General features: G+C 44.9%; 2 protein-coding genes across 3 annotated transcripts in view; both read left to right on the forward strand.

Annotated features, from left to right (window-relative positions):
- LOC308553742 (cyclic AMP-dependent transcription factor ATF-7) overlaps positions 1-16,085 on the forward strand; it is a 91,455-nt gene extending 75,370 nt beyond the window's left edge. For both annotated transcript variants that reach the window (XM_081129921.1, XM_081129922.1), the window contains exons 9-12: positions 263-415; positions 2,708-2,905; positions 4,513-4,621; positions 10,621-16,085. In XM_081129921.1, the coding sequence (XP_080986047.1) occupies positions 263-415; positions 2,708-2,905; positions 4,513-4,621; positions 10,621-10,838 (678 nt within the window). In that variant the 3' untranslated portion in view covers positions 10,839-16,085. The remainder of the gene's footprint in view (positions 1-262; positions 416-2,707; positions 2,906-4,512; positions 4,622-10,620) is intronic.
- Positions 10,881-20,266, forward strand: NPFF (neuropeptide FF-amide peptide precursor). Its single transcript, XM_081129923.1, has 4 exons — positions 10,881-10,958; positions 16,196-19,604; positions 19,830-19,951; positions 20,063-20,266. Exons 2-4 carry the CDS (start codon positions 19,437-19,439, stop codon positions 20,178-20,180), a joined length of 408 nt encoding a protein of 135 aa, XP_080986049.1. The 5' UTR covers positions 10,881-10,958; positions 16,196-19,436; the 3' UTR covers positions 20,181-20,266.
- The last annotated feature ends 42 nt before the right edge of the window (positions 20,267-20,308 follow it).

The raw sequence follows: 20,308 nt of genomic DNA on the forward strand, positions 1-20,308 counted from the left end.
GCTTTCATCTGGACTCTATTGCTTCAGCAACCTCCACCCTCCAACTGTGCCAAGGATGATAGCCAGGGAATAGAGTAGACATTTTAGGGATCCAGGTGCACACTCTCTCTCCCTGTCATTTTCTTTTAATTCGTCTGTTAAAGGAAAATTGGTGTGGAAATTTTAGCTGTCTGTAAGATCAGTAGTAAAATCCAAGCCCACTCTTCCCACCCTTGATAGAATCTCACCTTTGACAACCTTTTTTTAAAATCTTTTCCCACAGAGACTAAAAGCCACCCTAACCCACCAAGTTTCCTCAATTAATGGTGGTTGTGGAATGGTGGCGGGTACAGCCAGCACCATGGTGACAGCCCGTCCTGAGCAGAGCCAGATCCTCATCCAGCACCCTGATGCCCCATCCCCTGCCCAGCCACAGGTGAGTTGGGCCCTAGGATGGGGGAACCAGCTATGTCACCATTGCTCTTTATGTCCTATGTTTTTCAAGGAGCAAAAAAATTAGAGAAGAATGGATTTCAGCTTTCTGGACACTTTCCTGTGCTCTGGTTCTTGTTGACAGTTTGACAGTAGCAAAATGTACCATTTTTTATTCACCCTTGTGTTATACTTACATGTAAACAGACTAGATAACTGTCACAGAGGAGGTCTAATTTTGGTTTTGTTTTTTATCTATATGTGAATGATGTATGTGCACCAGACAAAGGAGGTTCTCCTAGTCTCTTTCCATCTATTAAGTGTTTAAAAAACATACCAAAAAAAACCCACTTACTTGATTACATTTTACAGCAAAAATCAGATAGTAATATATTAATAATATGTGATATCACAGTATTAAGATGGCTCAGTAAACAAACACAAAAATACACCTTTTCCTTATCAATTTAATCTCTTAAGAAAGAGCAGTCCCATTAGATGCCCAATTCTTTTCTCAAGGAGGCCTCAGTTTTAGTAAATTTCTTTGAAAACTAAATAGGCCTCAGTTTTGTATTATCTATACTGGACAGGTGACAACAACCTGAGATCAGTTTCTAGAGTTGCATTCTTTGCCCAGCCCCTTTTCCTGATGTCACCACCTGCTTCATCATTTACCACCACATGTTCTAACATTTAATAGCCATATGCTGCCTTAAAGCTTGGCCAACAACAAAAACCTTCATTGGAGTTTTCTTGTTGGAAGCTAAGCCTGCCCACCCTCATGTATCCCCTTCCAATGCCAGTCCCTGGAGATGGTAGAGTAGCAGCCCCTTGCCCAGTTGTGTTGCTTTGCCTCTTGTTGTTGTTGTTGTTAATCCTCACCTGAGGATATTTTTTTCCATTGCTTTTCAGAGGGAATGGAAGGGAGGGAAAGAGAAAAAAACATTGATATGAGAGAGACACATCCACTGGTTGAGCTTTGCCTCTTGAGGAAATGACATGACCTCCTTTTTAGTCACCACTGATTCCTTCTCATTCTTCCCTTTCTCTCAGCCTGTTCTTTCACATCCATTCCCTGAGTTGCCTATGAGAGAACAGGAACCTATCATTTCCTTTTCCCATCCTTGGTAAAGCACCAGTCTTTACATGTGTTCCTTTGAGCTCAGGACAAAGAGGAAATTTTGAATCTCAAGAGAATTAGTATAAACTTCCCTTGGTATAGTGAGAAGCAATGACCTAAAACCTCTAGCTCATTAAATTGAATTTGAAATTTCCTCCCCATTTTTTTCTTTTGGGAGAGATATTAGTCTAAATAAATAAAATTATCTCTTGGTTATCTTAATGAAGAACATGATTCAGCAGGGCCTGAAGCAGAGTATAAGATTCTGTTTTTTATAAGATCATGCTTATTCTCATGCAACTTGTGTGAGTTCTGGCATTTGGGAGCTGCTAATACAGATATTCTGTACTAGCCACAGATCTAGAACAGCTTTATTTTTGGCATTGTTTTGTATTTATAGTTTGTTTTCTACAGATCATTTACCTTTCTACATTTTAATTTTTGCTATTATAAAATTGGTCTATCTTCTCAGGACACAAACCAGCTAACAGAAAGGCAAGATGATCCAAAAGTGCTTTAGTGTCCAGGGACATCAGCCTGAAGTTTAAAGACAAAAGATAATCCTGTATCACCGATTTGTAAAGGGATTAAAAATGCTCCTCTCTTTAAGAAAGAACAAACAGAACAACACAAACAGGATGGGGGAAGGGTTGATGAGGATGATTAATAACTGATTATAAATAAAAATATATTAATCCATAGTTTTCCATAATAATTCTCACTAGTAGTAAAATCTTTTTCCCCCCCTGAAACTCGTAGCATCCAGTTGTTTGTACATATTGCTGTCCAAATCAGTGATTTGTAAACTTTTTATTCTGGTCTTGGTAAAAGTTCCCGATACCCTCCTTTATGCTTTCCATTCCTACAAGATTCCCTATTCTTAAGAAACAAAAAGTGATCCTAGTTTCATTTTGTCTGTCTGTCTCAGAAATAATCAGTTTCCAACTGAACTCTGTCTGGTTGTCTAAGTATGGGACTGAGAGGACTGGAAGGAAATGGGAGGCAGAATGAGGAACAACTACAAAAGAGAAGCTAAGGGACATAGTGATGAGACTTGCTGTGGTTACAGACTGGTACATCCCTTTACCAGATCTTACTAATATACCTATCGTCAGGTTTAATTTGGAAAGGATTGACGTTCCTTTCAAGTAACTCCTTTTCACTCCTGGGCAACAGGTCTCACCAGCCCAGCCCACTCCTAGTACAGGAGGGCGACGGCGGCGCACAGTGGATGAAGACCCAGATGAGCGGCGGCAGCGCTTTCTGGAACGCAACCGGGCTGCCGCCTCTCGCTGCCGTCAAAAGCGGAAGCTATGGGTGTCCTCCCTAGAGAAGAAGGCAGAGGAACTCACGTCTCAGAACATTCAGCTGAGTGTGAGTGGGTCCTGGATGATTATTGGGATTGTTGAGTCTTGAAAGTAGGGTTGAATGAGAAAAAAGTAGGACAATCTAATAGCAAATGGTAATTCTTTAAGTTAGGACAGATCCAGAAGATGTTCCAGGAAGAATGCAGGAAGACTGTCTTATAGTCAGAATTGAAATCTCTTCCCCAGGGATTGGAAAATACATCATCTACTCCAAAATCTGCTACTAGAATGAGTCATGAATAGACCCATTTGGTTGAAGGGAATTAGATTAAGCATCCCAGGATGCTCTTTTAAGTCATCAGTAAATCAGACTGGGGTCATGGAAAACCCAAAGGGAAATGCATTTGCCCCAGATAATATAGCTTAATAAAAGAAAGAAAGAAAAAGCCACATAAGCATAAATAGAACAGTTATAATCCATATATTTTCTTGAATATTATTTTCCCTTCTTCTGATTACTTAAAATATTTCATTACAAGGAAATACATACACACAAAGAGGTATAGAATGAAAACAAAGACCCTCTTCAGTATGCCTTTCCAGACTTTTCTTCCCTGTAGGAAAGTTTAATGTTACCTCCCAGAAATATATGTATTTCTTTCTATCTTATTTTTAATTACAGTAGTACACTTTTTTTTTTAAGAGAGGGAGAAACATTGATTTGTTGTTCCACTTATTTATGCATTCATTGGTTGATTCTTGTTTGTGCCCTGACCGGGGATCACGCCCACAACCTTGGTATATCTGGATGACACTCTAACCAACTGAGCCACCTGGCCAGGGCCCAGATGTACGTGTATTTCTAAATATTATTTTCATTTATAGTTTTTGTAGGGGAGTCAGGGAGGGATTATGTGTTTGTTTTGACATAAATAGGTTAACAGTATCTCCTGGAGATCTATCCATGTATATAGAAGACCTACCTCATTTATTTATTTATTAAATATATTTTTATTGATTTCAGAAAGAGGAAGGAAGAGGGAGAGAGAGATAGAAACATCAATGATGAGAGAGTCATTGATCGGCTGCCTCCTGCACGCCCCCGACTGGGGATGGAGCCCACAACCCGGGCATGTGCCCTGACCAGGAATCGAACCCTGACCACCTGGATCCTAGATCGACGCTCAACCACTGAGCCACGCCCGTCCAGGCCCTACCACATTTTTTTAAATAGCTGTATAGTAGTACATCCTATAGTGTGATTATATTATAAGGTATGGATATTTATAATGTTTCTAATCTTTTGCTAGGATAGCAGTGCTGCAGTGAACATTGTATGCACTTGAGTAGGTAGTTCTGTTAAATAGACTCATGGAAGTAGATTTTCTTAGTCAAAGGACATATGCATTATTAATTTTGGTATATTCATGTTTATCCTATATAGGAATAATTTTCTATTGTAAATCCCTACTTTACACTGTAAGCAACTCCTGTCATTGAACTCAAGACTACTATCCCTGAGCTATCTTATCTTAAGCCTTTCTGGATCAGAAGTCTCCAGATTCTGAAGACTAAATCAGGCAGCACTCTGTCGTCAGTTTGAGAGATAGTCACTGGGGGTTAAAGAGTGAAGGATGAATTTTCTTGATACTCTTTTCTTCCCTCTCTCCTCAGAATGAAGTCACGTTACTTCGCAATGAGGTGGCTCAGTTGAAACAGCTACTGTTAGCTCATAAAGACTGCCCAGTCACTGCACTACAGAAAAAGACCCAAGGCTATTTAGGTGAGTGGCTCACAACCTAAGCAAGGTCAGTCAGTCAGTAAACAATGTACTGAGTGTCTCAACTGTTTATAATTTTAACTCCATTCTGAATGTTCTGGGGGGTCCAGACTGAAGAGGGAGCAGCCTTTATGCAACAACCAGTCCTACAAAAAAATTTTTTTGGAGAAAAATACAGAATTATCCCAATTACCTCTCACAGATAAAGGGTGGCTGTGTTTATTGGGAGCCTACTTTGTGTTAGGCACTCTACCATCTTTCCATTTCTCTTATGAAATAGATATATTATGTCTACACCTGGGAAAACTGCACTCGGATTAGTCACCTACCTGAAGTTATGTAGCTGGTGAAGTGGCAGAGCCAGGACTCACATCCAGGTCTTTCTTATTTTAAAGACAGTGCCTTGGCCTCAAAGAGGAAATAAACAGCAGATGACACAGTGGGGTTTGTTAAGCATCATGATTTGGAGATATATTTTACCTTTCTAATGATGGGCTGATGTTGGTTTTGGTTCGTAATCTATGAGCACACATAAAATAGTACAAGAAGGAAATGGTCACAAGAGTTTTGTTCGGGACAAGCTCAATCCTAAAATCAAAATAACTGCAAACAATGTTCTTACAGATGATAAAAGCTAATAAATCATTTTCCTTTACAGATTAAATAAATTCATAGGAATGTTGGCTATCAAATTTTGATATATTGAATTATTTTTCCACTGTCTATCATATCACAGATGTGTTCCCATAGAAAATGAGTAACCACATCACCAATTTTAAAGATCTCTATTTAAATTATAATTTTAATATGTACTTCAGGGCACATTCATTTACTAAGCAGATGTTGACTGAGCCTGTTCTGTGTCAGGCACTGTTTTACATTCTGAGGATATAATTGGGAACCAAATAGATTAGATTAAACTCCCTGCCCTTGAGGGGCTTATCTTTTGAGAAAGACAATAAACGAGATAAATAGGTACAATATATGGCATATTAGATAAGAGTAAATGCTTGGAAGAAAAAAATAAAACAGAAGAGAAATATGAAGTGTTGGCAGCAGGGTTGAAATTTTAGCTGAGGTGCTTTTGAATAAAGACCTTAAGGAAGTGAGGGAGCTAGCCATGTGCTTATGTGGGAGAAAAATACTGCAGGAGGAAGAGCAAATGCAAAGACCCAAAGTGGGAGTGTGCCTGGCACATTCTAGGAACATCAAGGAGGCTGTGTGACTGGATTGGAGAGAATAGGCCTGGAGAGTAGTTGGAGATGAGGTAGGGAAGGTAAAGGGAGCATCTTTGTGTAGGGCATCATCAGTCATGGTGAGGACCTCAGCTTTTACCCTACACTGGGACCATCAGAGGGTTTTCAGCAGAGCTGTGACATGACTGGCCTGACTTACATTGGAACAGGTTCACTCTGTCAGTGCAGGGGTGCACAGGCAGAAGCAGGCAGTCTCCACTCCAGAGGCCATTGCAGTTATGCACAAGAGATGTTGGCGCCTTGGACCAGGATGGTGGTAGTGAAGGTAGTGAGAAGGAGTTGAATTCCAGATATTTTGAAGTTAGAGTGACAGGGTTTGATAATAGGCCAAATGGGACAGTATATGTGAGAACAAGAAGAATAAAAAATCACACCAAAGTTTTTGGCCCAAACAACCACAAGAATGGATTTGCCATTAAGTAAAGTAGGGGAAAGTATAGGAGGAAATGAACTGGGAGGTATATTTGGAGCTCAGTTTTGGACAAGCTGAGTTTAAGAAGCCTGTTAGTGTTGAAGGTGGAGTCAAGCAGGCAGCTGGTTATATGGGTCTGCAGTTCAGAGGAAAGATTGGAAGATATGACTATGGGAGTCAGTAGCATATAGTTAGTTTTTAATGCCATGGAAACTGGATGAAATGTTATTGTCAGGGGAGGGCCCATAGATAGAAAAAGAGAAGTCCCAGAACTGAGCCCTGGGGTACTGCAACATTTGAGGTCAGAGAGATGAGAAGGAACCCACAAAAGTGACTGAGAATGAGCGGCCTAGAAGGTAGGAAAACCAGCTGAGTAGCTTAGTGTGGTGTTTTGCATACCAAGATGAGAAAGTGTTTTAAGGTGTTTGATCAACCATTTCAAGTACTTTTCGTGGGCTTAAAGGAAGACAAGGACTTAGTATCAATTGGTATGAAGTCTATATACAGTAAGTTTCGTACTCAATCCCTATAAGAACTCTGACATGTAGTCAATCCATTAAACTACTTATTTGTTACAGCAAAAACACATTTAGTTCCTGCTGTGTGATGCAGACATGATGGTAGGTCCTTAACACAGGACAAATGAAACACAGTCTCTACCTCTGAGAGACCCATGGAGTTATGAGGAGATAAACATGTCAACCTGTTAGTAGAGTAAGCATAGATATCCCTGTTAAAGAACCCTTAGACTGGGAGCTTCCTAAAGACAGGGCTACTGTTTTGTTTTGTTTGTTTTATTTTTTGTTTTGTTTGTTTGGTTTTTTAAAATTTATTTTTACTGTTGAAAGTATTACAGGTATCCCATTTTTTCCCCCCTTGACCCCCTCTACCTCGCTCCCACCCCCTCCCCAGGCCTTCACCCCATTATTGTCTTTGTCCATGGGTTATGCATATATGCATATAACTTCTTTGGTTAATCTCTTCCCACCCTCCACCCCCCCTTCCCTCTTCCCTCTGAGATACGACCATCTGTTGCATGCTTCAGTGTCTCTGGGTCTATTTTGTCAGATTATTTTGTTTATTAGCTTCTCTTAAAGAAGACCCTTCAGCATTTCATGTAATACTGGTTTGGTGGTGATGAACTCCTTTAGCTTTTTCTTATCTGTGAAGCTCTTTATTCACCTTCAGTTCTAAATGATAGCTTTGCTGGGTAGAGTAATCTTGGTTGTAGGTTCTTGTTTTTCATCACTTTTAATATTTCTTGCCACTCCCTTCTGTCCTGCATAGTTTCTGTTGAGAAATCAGCTGACATTCGTATGGGTGCTCCCTAGTAGGTAACTGCTTTTCTCTTGCTGCTTTTAAGATTCTCTCTTCGTCTTTAACCATTCACATTTTAATTATGATGTGTCTTGGTGTGGGCCTCTTTGGGTTCCTCTTGTTTGGGACTCTCTGTGTTTCCTGGACTTATAAGTCTATTTCTTTGACCAGATAGGGGAAGTTTTCTGTCATTATTTTTTCAAACAGGCTTTCGATTTCTAGCTCTTTCTTTTCCTTCTGGTATCCCCATTATGTGAATGTTGAGCTGCTTGAAGTTTTCCCAGAGATTGCTTACACTATCTTCATATTTCTGGATTCCTTTTTCTTTTTGCTCTTCTGGGTGTGTTTTGCTCCTCGTATTCCAAATTGCTGATTTGATTCTCAGCATCCTCTACTCTAGTGTTTATTCCCTGTAAATTATTCTTCATTTCAGTTCATGTAGCCTTTATTTCTGATTGGTACTTTACTATGTCATTGATGATCTCACTAGTTTCCTTAATAGTCTTACTAAGATCCTTGAGCATCCTTATAACCATTATTTTGAACTCTGTATATAGTAGCTTGCTTGGCTCCATTTCATTTAGTTCTTTTTCTGGAAATTTCTTCTGTTCTTTCCTTTGTAACATGTTTCTTTGCCTCCACATTTTGGCTGCTTTCTGGTGTTTGTTTCTATGTATTAGGCAGTGCTGCTATGTTGCCTGGAATTGGTAGAGTGGCTTTGTGTAGTAAGTGTCCTATAGGGTCCAGTGACTCAGCCTCCCCAGTCACCTGAGCTGGGACTTCTAGGTGTTCCCCTGTGTGGGCTGTGTGCACTGTCCTGTTGTAGTTGAGCCTTGGTTGCTGTTGGTGTCACTGAGAGGAACTGACCCCCCAGGCCAGTCAGTTGTGAAGACCAGCTGCAGCTACAGCCAAAGAGCTGGTGTGCTAGAGACACCCCTATAGAGCAGGATTTGCTTCAGTGGAGCTTTGGTGTTCACTGAGTCCACCCCTTGAGTGTGTCACTTGTGGATGTTGTAGGGTTGTAATCCAGCGTGGTCGAGTCTGACCACCAGGTGCACTGTCTCAGGGGCCTCCCAGCAGGTACAAAGTCAGCTTCTGCCTGTGCCTTGCCCAGGCCACACAGCAAACCGTAGATGCTGCTACTTGGGCTTAGAGGTGTCCAGGAGAGGCCAAACTATGAAGTAACGCAGGCTGCTGCTAGTGCCAAGGCTGGTGCCACTTATTGAGAGGTATGGGGCATGCTGAGGCCAGCTGCTGCTTGTTTGAGAGATTTTAGGAAAGTCTTAAGCATGAGATTAGAGAGGCCACTTGCATAGAAAAACCACTGGAAATGGCTTGGATGAGCTTGCAAGTAGGGAGGGGCAGGGTTTCCGGGAATCACCAGGGAGGAGCCAAAGGTGTCAGTCAGGTTGCTGGAGATTCAACTATGGCACCTGCCTGCTGGCTCTGTCAGGGGAATGTTGGTCAGAGGAGCAATGGCCTCTGGCAGTTGTTCTGTCTGGGAGAAAGCTGCCCCTCCAGCTGTTGCCTGGATCCAGACAAGTTAGTTCCTCCCCAAATGTCTTAGGTTCCTGTCAAGCTGCTGCCCAGCACTGGAGCTCAGAGGGAGTGCATCTGAGTGAGTCCATGCACCAGCCCTGTAAGAGGAGCTGCCTGGGATTCCCACAGCCTCCAAGTCCCTCAGTGACAGTCCCCACTGGTTTTACAGAAGTTGTGGGACTTCTCTTCCCAGCACTGGAACCCTGGGCTTGGGGGCCTGATGTGGGGTTGGGGGGCCTGGTATGGGGCTAGGATTTCTGCTCCTCTGGGAAACCTCCATCGCTGAGATAACCCTCTTGGTTTTAAACCCCAGCACCTGGGTGTAGGACAGCAGCCACGTCTCCGCATTTCAGCCCAGATTCCACCCCACCTCTCCACCCCTCCTGCCAATCTCATTGCTTCTTCGGTTCTCTGGTTGTAGGGTTTCTGTTCAGCTAGATTTCAGGAGGTTTTGAGTGATGGTGGTTCTGCATTTTAGTTGTAATTTTGATGTGGTTGTGGGAGGCGGCGGGTATCTCTGTTACCTATGCCATCTTGTCTCTCCTACTATTTTATTCTTTCTGTACCCCAGTGCTTGGCACATGGACGATGCTCAGTAAATATTTGATGAATAAATGAGTGTGTGCTCTGAAAACACAAGCAGTAAAGTAGTTAATTTCCTGAACACAGCAAAGGATTCACAGAATCCTAAAGAAGACTCTGGCATTCTTCAGGTCAAAAACACAGCTAACTGTCCCTCATTCTACACATCTCTGTTTAAGCAGCCATAGAAGCTGTCTGCTATTTGAGAAAACTCCATGACTGATGAGCAATATGGAGTTATCTTTGTATGCAGCTCAGATATTTGTGTTTAGTAAAATGCTATTGTCAGTTTAGGTGGAGTGGCATAACTCATAATATATATTTTAAATCAGTAATACCTAGCTAATTAATAGTCTTTGGGGTTTGTTGTGTTAAGCGAACCTCGGCCAAGGACTGATCATTATACATTATTTTATTGTAGCTTGATATTTATCAGGCTTACCTGTAGTGCAACTACATGTTAAAGGAATATAAAAAAGAATGGAATGATTCAATTCCTGTGGGAACTAATCAGAGAGATACCTAAAAATAAATCTATTTTAAATCACCTTTGAAAACATGACTAAGAGGAAGAATGTTCCCATAAGGGTAATGAACTACATACAAAGACCTAGAAGCCAGACAGTGTAATTAACATGTTGGGGATTTGCTTCATTGGGATAGGTAGGTTAATTTGTTCTAGTTCCTGCTTCCCTTCTCACAGCTTACTGTTTCCTAGCTTATTCGTAGTTTAGAAGCCAAGATTCTGGGAAGTTTCTCCCCGCCGCCCCCCAAAAAAGATAGGCTTCCTTTTCCTTTGGTCTGCTTTAGAATTGCGGCAAAAGGTAGTCCCACTTGTTTCCCCAGTCTGTTTTCTAACCACTTGCTCTCTGCTATTTGCCCTCCTTCCTTTGCAGAAAGCCCCAAGGAAAGCTCGGAGCCGACGGGTTCTCCAGCCCCTGTGATTCAGCACAGCTCAGCAACAGCACCTAGCAATGGCCTCAGTGTTCGCTCTGCAGCTGAAGCTGTGGCCACCTCAGTCCTCACTCAGATGGCCAGCCAAAGGACAGAACTGAGCATGCCAATACAGTCGCATGTGATTATGACGCCACAGTCCCAGTCTGCAGGCAGATGATGCCTCCCCTGGTGGAGAGGTCCCCAGCCAGAGCTCGCCCGTTCAAGAACCAAGAGAGATGTCATCTTATCCCCTCTCATCTGCCTTGGACATGGCAATATGGGGAAAAAACTGTGTGTTGTGAGTAAAGGACAGATGTGGGGCTTTTCTCTTCAGCCACATGGTCGTGTATGTTGACACCTGTACTAGGGGCCTCCCAGCTCCAGAGCTACAAGATCATCCCCTAAGGGGAGGTTTCTGGTGTCCTCACAGCCAAAGGCCTTTCCAGATGGTCTGAACAATCAACCACCTGTGCCCACGCACCTGTACTTCTCTCTTTTAACACTAACCCTTGCACTTCTAGGTTTCAGGTTTCCCAGTTTCCTCTCTTCCCACTAAGTCATAACTGTTACCTTCTTGTTCCTTAGCAGCATGTCACTTCCTGCTAGTTAGAGGGAGCTAGAATTGATGACTTATCACCTGCTGACCTATTCCCCAGCCACCTCATGGACTCAGGACTTTGTGTCCCAGTAGCTGCTTGCTTATCCCTTTTTACCCATCCAAAATTCTAGTCAAAATATGCACTTAGGGAGAATGTAAAGTTACCTTTTATGAGCTTTTTTTTTTTCAATCCTCACCTGAGGATATTTTTTCCATTGCTTTTCAGAGAGAGTAGAAGGGAGAGAGAGAGAGAAACATCGACCTGAGAGACATTGATTGGTTGCTCTGGCATGTGCTCCGACCAGTGCCAGGGATCAAGCCTGCAACCGAGGTTCGTATCCTTGGCGAGTATTGAACCCCAGGCCCTTCAGTCCACAGGCTGACGCTCTAACCACTGAGCAAACCGGCTGGGACTAAAGTTACCTTTGCTGTATGAAGTAGCAATATTTTCCAGCTCTTCCATAAACTTGAGTCCTTCTCCCTACCTTCTACCAAAACAAACAAAAACCAAAAAAAGCAGAAAGAAACAAAACCCCAAGAGTTCTAGTGCTTTTTAATCTATTTCCAGAGTTATTTGGATACCACCTTTCGTCTTTTGACTTTTCCTAGTCTAATGTTGGGGTCTTTTCCACTTCCCACTAAGCCTTGGCAACCTCATCGTGTGGCCTTATTAGATATGGCTTGGTAGTGAGAAGGGGAAGAGCCCAGGACCTGATTGGCTGACTCCTCCTCTCCCCGCTCCGTCCTTCTTCAGCCTAATCATCAGGTCAGGCAGGAAAGCTCATTCCATCAGGTTAATGGATTTATTATGTTTTATAAGAGTTTACTGACCAAAATATACATATTCCTTTTGGTCAACTTTCCGCTTCTGCGTCTCCCTCTTCATTCCCCGTCCGTATTGCTGCCTCTCTCTTTCATAGCTAGTTCAGATGCTGCCCCAGGGAGGCTGTCACATAGCTCCCTCACTGTCCCCCAACTCTTAGCCTCACATATCTGTCCTTTCTGAGCTAGGGTCTTATATTCACAAGTGTCCCACACCCTCTGGATGTACCATCTTTCTCTTTCAGCATGCTCCTAGCCCAGCCACTAGGTCTCCCTTCAGCTCCTTTTGCTCTCTGCCCCCTAGATGCAGTGCTTCTCTATAGGCCAAGCCCCAAGACTCTGAGGCATCATAGCCAGGGTCTCGTGGGAGGTTTGTTGAGCATAAGGTTGGATGGGGGGAAGCGGGGGAGGGGCAGGTGCAGTACTAATCTCAGCAGAAGAGCCCTGCTTGAGAGAGAAACAGGGCTAGCCTACCTGGGAAATTGGTGACTATTGCTCTCAACCATTCTTTGAAGAGCTAGATTAGAGGGGGAGAAATTCATCCCTCTGGTCTTTTTTCCCCATGAAGACTTCTCATCTTCCTTTGGCTCTGAACTATGCAGTTTCTACCAGGGCCATAGGAAGCAATCCAAAGCCAGGGGCCTGTGGCTAGATATGTCAGCTTTAATAGCTCTTCAGTATGAAACCCTTCCAATTGTCCCAGAGCCACCTTCTGCCGTCTGCTGAAGCCAAGAATGTCCTTTTCTCCATCTCTCCTACCTCCGTCTTATACATACAGAATAACTCCCAGCTTCCTTTATTATTTTGTCTTCCAAAATTGGCTGTCATAGGGGAATGAGGAAATGTTCTAAGCTACGAGATTGCCGTCTCCTCAGAGTGATAAACTGGTGAGCCAGTCAAAATGACATGTTCTACTGCATTTGTTTTTAATTTCCCCTCCTGCTTTTCAGAGCCGGTGCTGAACAAGCCACACCTGGTGAAGAGAAAGGAGAGAAAACATGGTTTTCTCATCCTCTGCCACCCGGGACCCAACAGGAACAGCCCCTGAGGTGACTCAGATTAGCAAATGGCATGGCAGATGGTCAGGATGCAGGTTTCCACCTCCAGGGACTCCACTTGCCTTTAAAATTCACAGCCATAACTTGTGCTCAGGACCCTTCTTTCAGACGGCTGCTCCCTGGGCTTTTCTCTTGCTTTAGTTTTGTTTCATTTTTTATTTTCTTGATTTCCCACTAGCAGCCTTGCCCTTAAGCTTGACTGAGTTTATGGCTCCTAAGGAGCCTTCATAAGACCCTTCACTATTTTTCTTCCCCTTCAGTCAAGTGTGTTTCAAGTGAAGAATCCACTTGTTAGTGCACACAGGCCCTGCCTCACTGCTGGGCCCTGGAGGAGGCTGAGTCCTGCCCACCTGTCCCTGAGTAGGTTAGCTAATTCACACACAGGGTCTCAGTTTCTTAACCCCCATTCTGATTCTCATTTTCATCAATGGGAAGTTAGCATTGGGTACCTAAATGGGGGCATTGACACAGTCTCAGTAGTAAAGCAGCAGTGACATGAGGAAGGGGCAGGATGAGCCTCCAGACAGCTCTTCAGTTGGTCCTCAGTCTCACTAAGAAGGCAGAACAATTGCTTACCATGAAGCCTCCCTTATAGTCAAGGGGAGCATCATTGACCTTATTGCTCCAGCTGTGTGGCCACTCTCCCTTGCTCTTTGCCTTCCAGACTCATCTGGACCAGAATCAGATATCATGGAGGGTATCATTTAGCCCTTGTTAAGGGCCATGGCCTTTCTAGGGACCTAAGAAAGACACTTCTGAAAGGCACTGGGAGTGTGGACCCTTGGGGCTCTTCAAGTGAACACAGGATGCAGGCCTCTCACTTCACTCCAAAGACAGCTGTTGGATACCCAGGGCGATAGAGAAAGGGGCCAGAACCAGGTCTGGTGTGCCGACTTCTGCCCCATTCCCTTGAAAATGTGCTTAGACTTGAAAAACCTAAGAAAGCTTCCCCTACAACTAGCAGAAATGGGAAGAGTAGGTAGGACCTTTTTTACATACTCTTTCCCTGTTGGTTGTATACCCCAAATCTGGCTTGCTTCAGCCTCCACTCCTCTTCTTGGTCCTAAGGCTAGACCAAAATCTTCCGGTGGTGATAAAGAAGGTGACCTAACAATCTCACCTTGCTGCCTTCCTTTGCGTCGTGGTGGTGTTCTTGGCTCCTTTCCTGATTCACTGCCCTCCAGCACCACACATCCTGATAGATGGGGTGCTTAGTCATAATCATGCCGTCTACAGTCTGAACCACCAAGCAGACATCAGGATCCTCCTCTGGCTTCTGAGGCTCCCATGTTCCACACTGAGAGGCTCCTTTAAAGGTGCTAGCCCTGAGACAGCTCTCCCCCCATAGTTCTCCCTTTCCCTCATAACTTCCTTTCCATCCCCAAATCATTATTTTCCATTAATATTGTACATTGTATACACAGGAAGGAAATGTATTTTTTTATTTCATAACCAATCTGTTTAGAATCCAGCCCTCCCAGCTATATCACATATGCCTTTGTTGATGTGCTCTTCGTGCTTTCTTTAGACTTGACAGGGGCGGAGGGAGGAACAAGACAAGTGAGGATCCTCGACCTCCACACCCTAATCATCCCCTCAGAGTGCGGAACTGATTCTCTGTTTCTGTTTACAACACACACGTGCACACGGACATAAATCCCTCTCCCCCTCCCCTAGGGTGCCAGCCCAGCAGGAATGAGCATAGGTGGCTGCTGGCCACCATTCCCACCCTCTGTACCAGTTCATTCATCTCTCTGGGAAAAGAATGAGAAAAGGCTGAGGAGAGTAGGGAAGGTTAATGCAGCTTATGTCCTTTGTAGAGGCAAGTTTGTGTTGTAGCTGCTAGGGTTTGTTTTTTAATGGGGGCTGGTAGCACCGAGATATCTTACCAGCATTAGCTACTACTGGTGAGTGAGGTTTTAGCGATAAGAAATGGCTATGAGCACTAGTTTCATTGACTTTCCCTTAGGGCAGCTGTTCTCAGAACATGGTCCAGGACTAGCAACACCAGCAGCACTGGGGTCTGGGAAATTGTGAGAAATGCACATTTGGGCCCCACCCCTGACCCATCGAATCAGAAATTCTGGGATTGGGCTCTAACAAGCATCCCGAGTGATTCTATGCACACTAACATTTGAGAACCATCGCCCTAGGGGCAAGCTGGGAAGTTCTTGTAGGGTTTCAAGACTCTTTTAAGTACCATCGTCTGCCTTAGCGCTAACATACGTATTTTTCCATTTCCTCCAGTCCCTCTCTCCATTCCCATTAAAACAACAATCACATCATTCATCTCAAAATCTAGGTTTGTCTTCAACCTACTTATCCCTAAAACCCTGCATCGTTCTGGACAGGTGTTGTCCCATATTCCCTTGCAAACTGGTCACTCCACACTCTGTTACAGGAAGGACCAGCTGGAGTTTTAGCTGTTGTGTTCACACACACATACACACACACACACACCCCTTCAGGCAGGGAGACAAGCCTCCAGCCCCAGCAGTGGAGGCTGCAGCCTCCTGATATAGTACTTATTGAAAAGAAAGCAGTGTGTATCTATGGTTATATCTCTGCTCATCTGTATATCTTTGACATGTAGCAAAACCTCTCTATCTCATCAAGGAACTGCATTGTGGGTCTGAGTCTCCCAGTCCCCAGTGGCAGACTTTGACAGATGGGAGCGTGCAGTGCTACAGGCTATTTTGTTACAAACCATCGTCTCCCTTTCCCCTCCACCCCATTCAGCATGACCCCTGTGAGCAGGCTCACAATCTCCCGGGACGGGGCTGAGGCAGAGGCTTTGCTCTGTTCTCCCTAACCGTCCCTTCTTCCTTCCCCCTTGCCACTTAGCAGTTATCCCCACAGCCATGCCTTCTCCCTCTTTCCCTTGCCCTGACATATATTGTGCCTTATTTATGCTGCAAATATAACATTAAACTATTGAGAGAACCACTGTTATGTCTGATGCTTCAATACTCTGATCTACAAGTCCTACTATCCACTCTTTCTGGGAACTCATTGGGCTTTCATGTCTGTGATCTTCCTCACTCTCCCATTTCTTAGGACAGAAGGAGCTGGGATTCATATCCTTCCTCTTTATGCAGTGAAGACACAGTCTAGAGAAGGTGGGTGGTTTATATAAATTACATAACACAACTGAAGGCACAGGGACTAGGGCTCAGATCTGTGACAAGGGCCCTCAGCATCATGGGAGCGCTCACTAGAGGACTTGTGTGCTTTATGTGGATGGGGGATGGGATGGTGTTTGAAAGTAAGCATCCTCTTACCTTTCAGTGTTTTATCCCCACTCCCCTCCCAACAACTTTTTTTTAACTTGCTTTTTTTTTTCTCTTTTTAAATGTTTAATTGATTTTTTAGAGGGAGGGAGAGGGATAGAGAGAAACATCGATGAGAGACAAACATCATCATTCGGTTGCCTCCTGCACGCCCCCCATCCCCCTTCTGGGGATCAAGCCCCCAATCCGGACAACCTGGGCATATGCCCTGACCGGGAATCGAACTGGTGATCTCTTGGTTCTGGGGTCGATGCTCAACCACTTGAGCAACACTTGCGGGGCCCAACAATTTTTTTAATACAAAAATAAGTCCTACCTTCAAGAAGTTTCCAACATGACTGGGAGATGCAGAGACCAAAAGAGAAGTTTTCTATGATTCTGTAAGTTCTATGGTTAGGCAGGGGTGGGGGTGGGGCATTGATTAGAAGCAGGTAAGAGAGTTCTCAAGAAAAGAGGTAATGCTTAGGAACCACATGGAGTAAGAAGGTGTAGGGTGGTCACCAGTGATTGGATTTGTGTATTCCTTAATAATTATCACAAGTGAGGAGAGTGGGCCAGGCTGGAGAACTTGACCAGGAGATGGCAGGTGTCTCTGAGGGTTTCCCAATAGGACAGAAATTATCTAAGAAACTGTTTGTGGCTGATGTTTGGTATAATTGACACAAAGAGGGAGACTAAGTCTCAGGAGTAGGAAAGGCAGTTGTGGTCTTCACTGTGGTCAGGAATACATGGGGGCCCAGAGAAGGGGGAGAAAGGAAGTTACTGAAAGCCAAATACTAATGCCAAGCTTAAGAGGTTTGGGAGGTGGGGATGAGACTGAAGGCCGGGCAGTTTTCCATGTTAGCAGAATTAATCCATTCCAACTACTAACCAAAGGAGAGACCAGTCACCTCTATCCTGAACATAGGAAGCCAGCTAGATCAGCTCCTTTCCTGATGCAGCCTCAGCTCAGATAGTGTTGTACTTGGTGATCAGAGAAATAGCAGAGGGGGAGCAGCAGGGTGGTAAACACGAAATGCCTGCTCTGCACTAAGTGGAAAGCTAGGTGTTTTGCGTCACTTACTGCTCACAGCAATCTCTTGATAACAGGAGTAGTTGCCTCATTTTATTGAAGAAGTGAGGTTAAGGTTAAGTAATACTTGCCCCAAGGCACACAGCAAAGTGCCAAGAGCTGGGATTAAAACTGAGTTCTGTCTGACCCCAGAGCTGCTCCTTGCCATGCCCCACCTCTGCTCCTCTGGACTTCTGTGAGAGAAGAACACAAGGACCTCACTGTGGGGAAGGATCCATTTCCCACAGAAGAACCATCTACCTATGGTCTTAATACTCCGCTTTAAGAAGTAGTGAAACTACAAGGTGCAATAGTGAATGTCAGGTTCTGTGCTGGGGACCAGTGTGAGACAAAGCTCACAGAATGTCTCACCTAGCTTAGGCTGCATTAATAGAAATTAGTATCTAGAGCATCTTGATCAAAACCAGCTCTAATCTAGCTGCCCAAAGTGCAGATTGGTTTACAAATGCCTCACTTTAAAGAGGGGGGACGCTTCCCCTTGAACAAAAAGAGACTAATATAGAGTAGAAGAATGAAATGTCTTCAAACCTGCGAAAGGCTCACATACGTGAAAGAATGGAGAGATGTTCTGTGAGACTTAATGAGGCAAAACTAAGACCCCCTGGTGGAGGCCACAGGAGACGGAAACAGCTCAGTGCAAGGATAAATCTGCAAAGACTCAGGAGACGGTAAGTTCCCAGGATTTGGGTGTGTCAAGCTCCACACAGCTAAAGTTCTGAGGACACTTGCTCTGTGTTAGATCCTGTACTGAATGGGTGACCAAAAGCATCTCAAATAATGCTCACCCTAGGAAGTAGTTTCTTTTCGTGTTGCTGTGTTCTAGGTGCAGAAACTGCAGTTTCAAGAGGTAGGCAGCTTGCCAAGGCTGATCACAGGCTCTTTACATCATGGCACCTCTCCAGGAAGGCTATGGAAACACTGGGTCCGGGGGTGGGGAGGGTTGCTGAGGAAGGAATCGTAGGATCAGAAGGGAAAGGGCACCAGGTGACTTGGAAGGACCCCTTCCTGAGAGGCAGGTATTTCCTAAGGCTGGATTCTAGTCTCCTGCCCCAGTAGGTCAGAGCCAGACAGAGGCGGGGGTGACTAGAGTGAGGTGGACAAAATCATAGTCCAACCTAGCATTCTGCCCCTTCCTTTCTGGAACTCTAGAATCAGCTTCATGAACCTCCAACCACCAGGCCCTTCTAAGAGCTCTATTCCAGAAAAAGGAAATGGCTGGACCTGACAGTATGGAGCTGTGGCCACAGGGTGGCAGCAGTGCCTCAGCTGCAGAGGATGTCTCCCTAGACCAAGGTGAGGCAGGTTCCAAGTAGTTGCCCTTTAGTGAAGATGGGGTCCATCTACAAAGATTTGAAGCAATCCCCACTTTCTGTGAGATCCCCACTTTCTTTTAGTTTCCTTCTGCATCTCACTTCTCTATCCACAGGTAAATCTCATAGTAGTGACTCCATTTGTAACCCTCCAAGAGGCACATATGCAGGGATATGAATGGACTGGTGACCCTGACTGCAGCCAGTTAGGGGAGGAACCAGGCTGGGTCACCCCAGCCACCTCTGACTCTGGCTCTTCCCCCCACTCCCTCTGTTCCAGGACACAATACCTAGCCCTTCCTGACAGAACTTTCTTTATGCTTTTATTTTCAAGTTAGAAAAGAGGTGATCAATTGGAGCTCTCCAACCTGTTGAGGGATTGGGGGTTCTTAAAGGGCCCCCAGGGCCTGGCTCTGACAAAGCATCTGCAATTAATGATGCTTTTTGAGCTCTGGAGACAGGATTTATGCATCTAATAAAGTCTGTAACTCCAGGCTTAGGGGATGGGGCTGGAGGCTGAGAGCAGGAAGTCCCTGAGGGGCCATGGGAGGGGATCCCAGGGGTTCTTAAATGGAGCCGTGCATTTCCATTGCCTGCTCTAGATTCCCCCTCAGGCTGCTATAGGGATGGGGGACAGGGGGACAGCAGGTATAAGAGGCAGAGGTGGCCGTAGGAAGGCAGATGACAGCATGGATTCCAGGCAGTCAGCAGTGCTGCTGGTGGTGCTGCTTTTAATAACAGACTGGGGCCACGCTGAAGGACCAGGGGGCCAGGATGGAGATCAGATCTTCACGGTGAGTTAGCACCCCCCTCCCCACATCACCATTTCCCTCTACCTCAGTTTGAGACTTGTGCTCTAGGTTCAAACATTCTAGTGGCCAGGGTCTTCACTGAGTCCTCACATTTGAGGAAATAGCTACTCAGCCTCCTACAACTTGTCACTGGAAGCCACATCCTCCCCTAGCAACCTGAATGTCTATCTTTGCCAATATTTCCTCTTGGGTGTCCCTGTAACACAGGAGGAAGACACCGGACCCCGCGCACTGCAGGATGCTGAGACCCCTGTTTCACTCTGGCTCTCCCTGCTCCAGGCCATGCAGAGACCAGGCCGGAGCCCAGCTTTCCAGTTTCAGCCCCAGAGGTGAGTCTGAGAGGGACACAGGCAAGGCAGGGGCCAGAGGGAGAGGAGAGGGAGGGGGCTGGAGAAGGGGGTACAGGAAGGACCTACAGCTGAAGATGGATCTCTTCTAAGGTTTGGCAGAAATACCCGAGGCTCCTGGAACAATGAACGGCTGAGTACCCGAGCTGGGGAGGGGCTGAGCTCCCCCTTCTGGAGTCTGGCTGCCCCTCAGCGCTTTGGGAAGAAGTGACATGTCATCTCTTGATATGTTTGCATGCAAGGCCCACACTCAAAAGTGCAATGTGTCCCCCTCCAAATAAAGCTGTCTGGCTTCTGAATCAGGTGTCTGTGTCTAAGACTTGAAAGGGCTGGGAGGGA

Source organism: Miniopterus schreibersii, assembly GCF_964146895.1.
Source record: "Miniopterus schreibersii genome assembly, chromosome: 2".
NCBI lineage: Eukaryota > Metazoa > Chordata > Mammalia > Chiroptera > Miniopteridae > Miniopterus > Miniopterus schreibersii.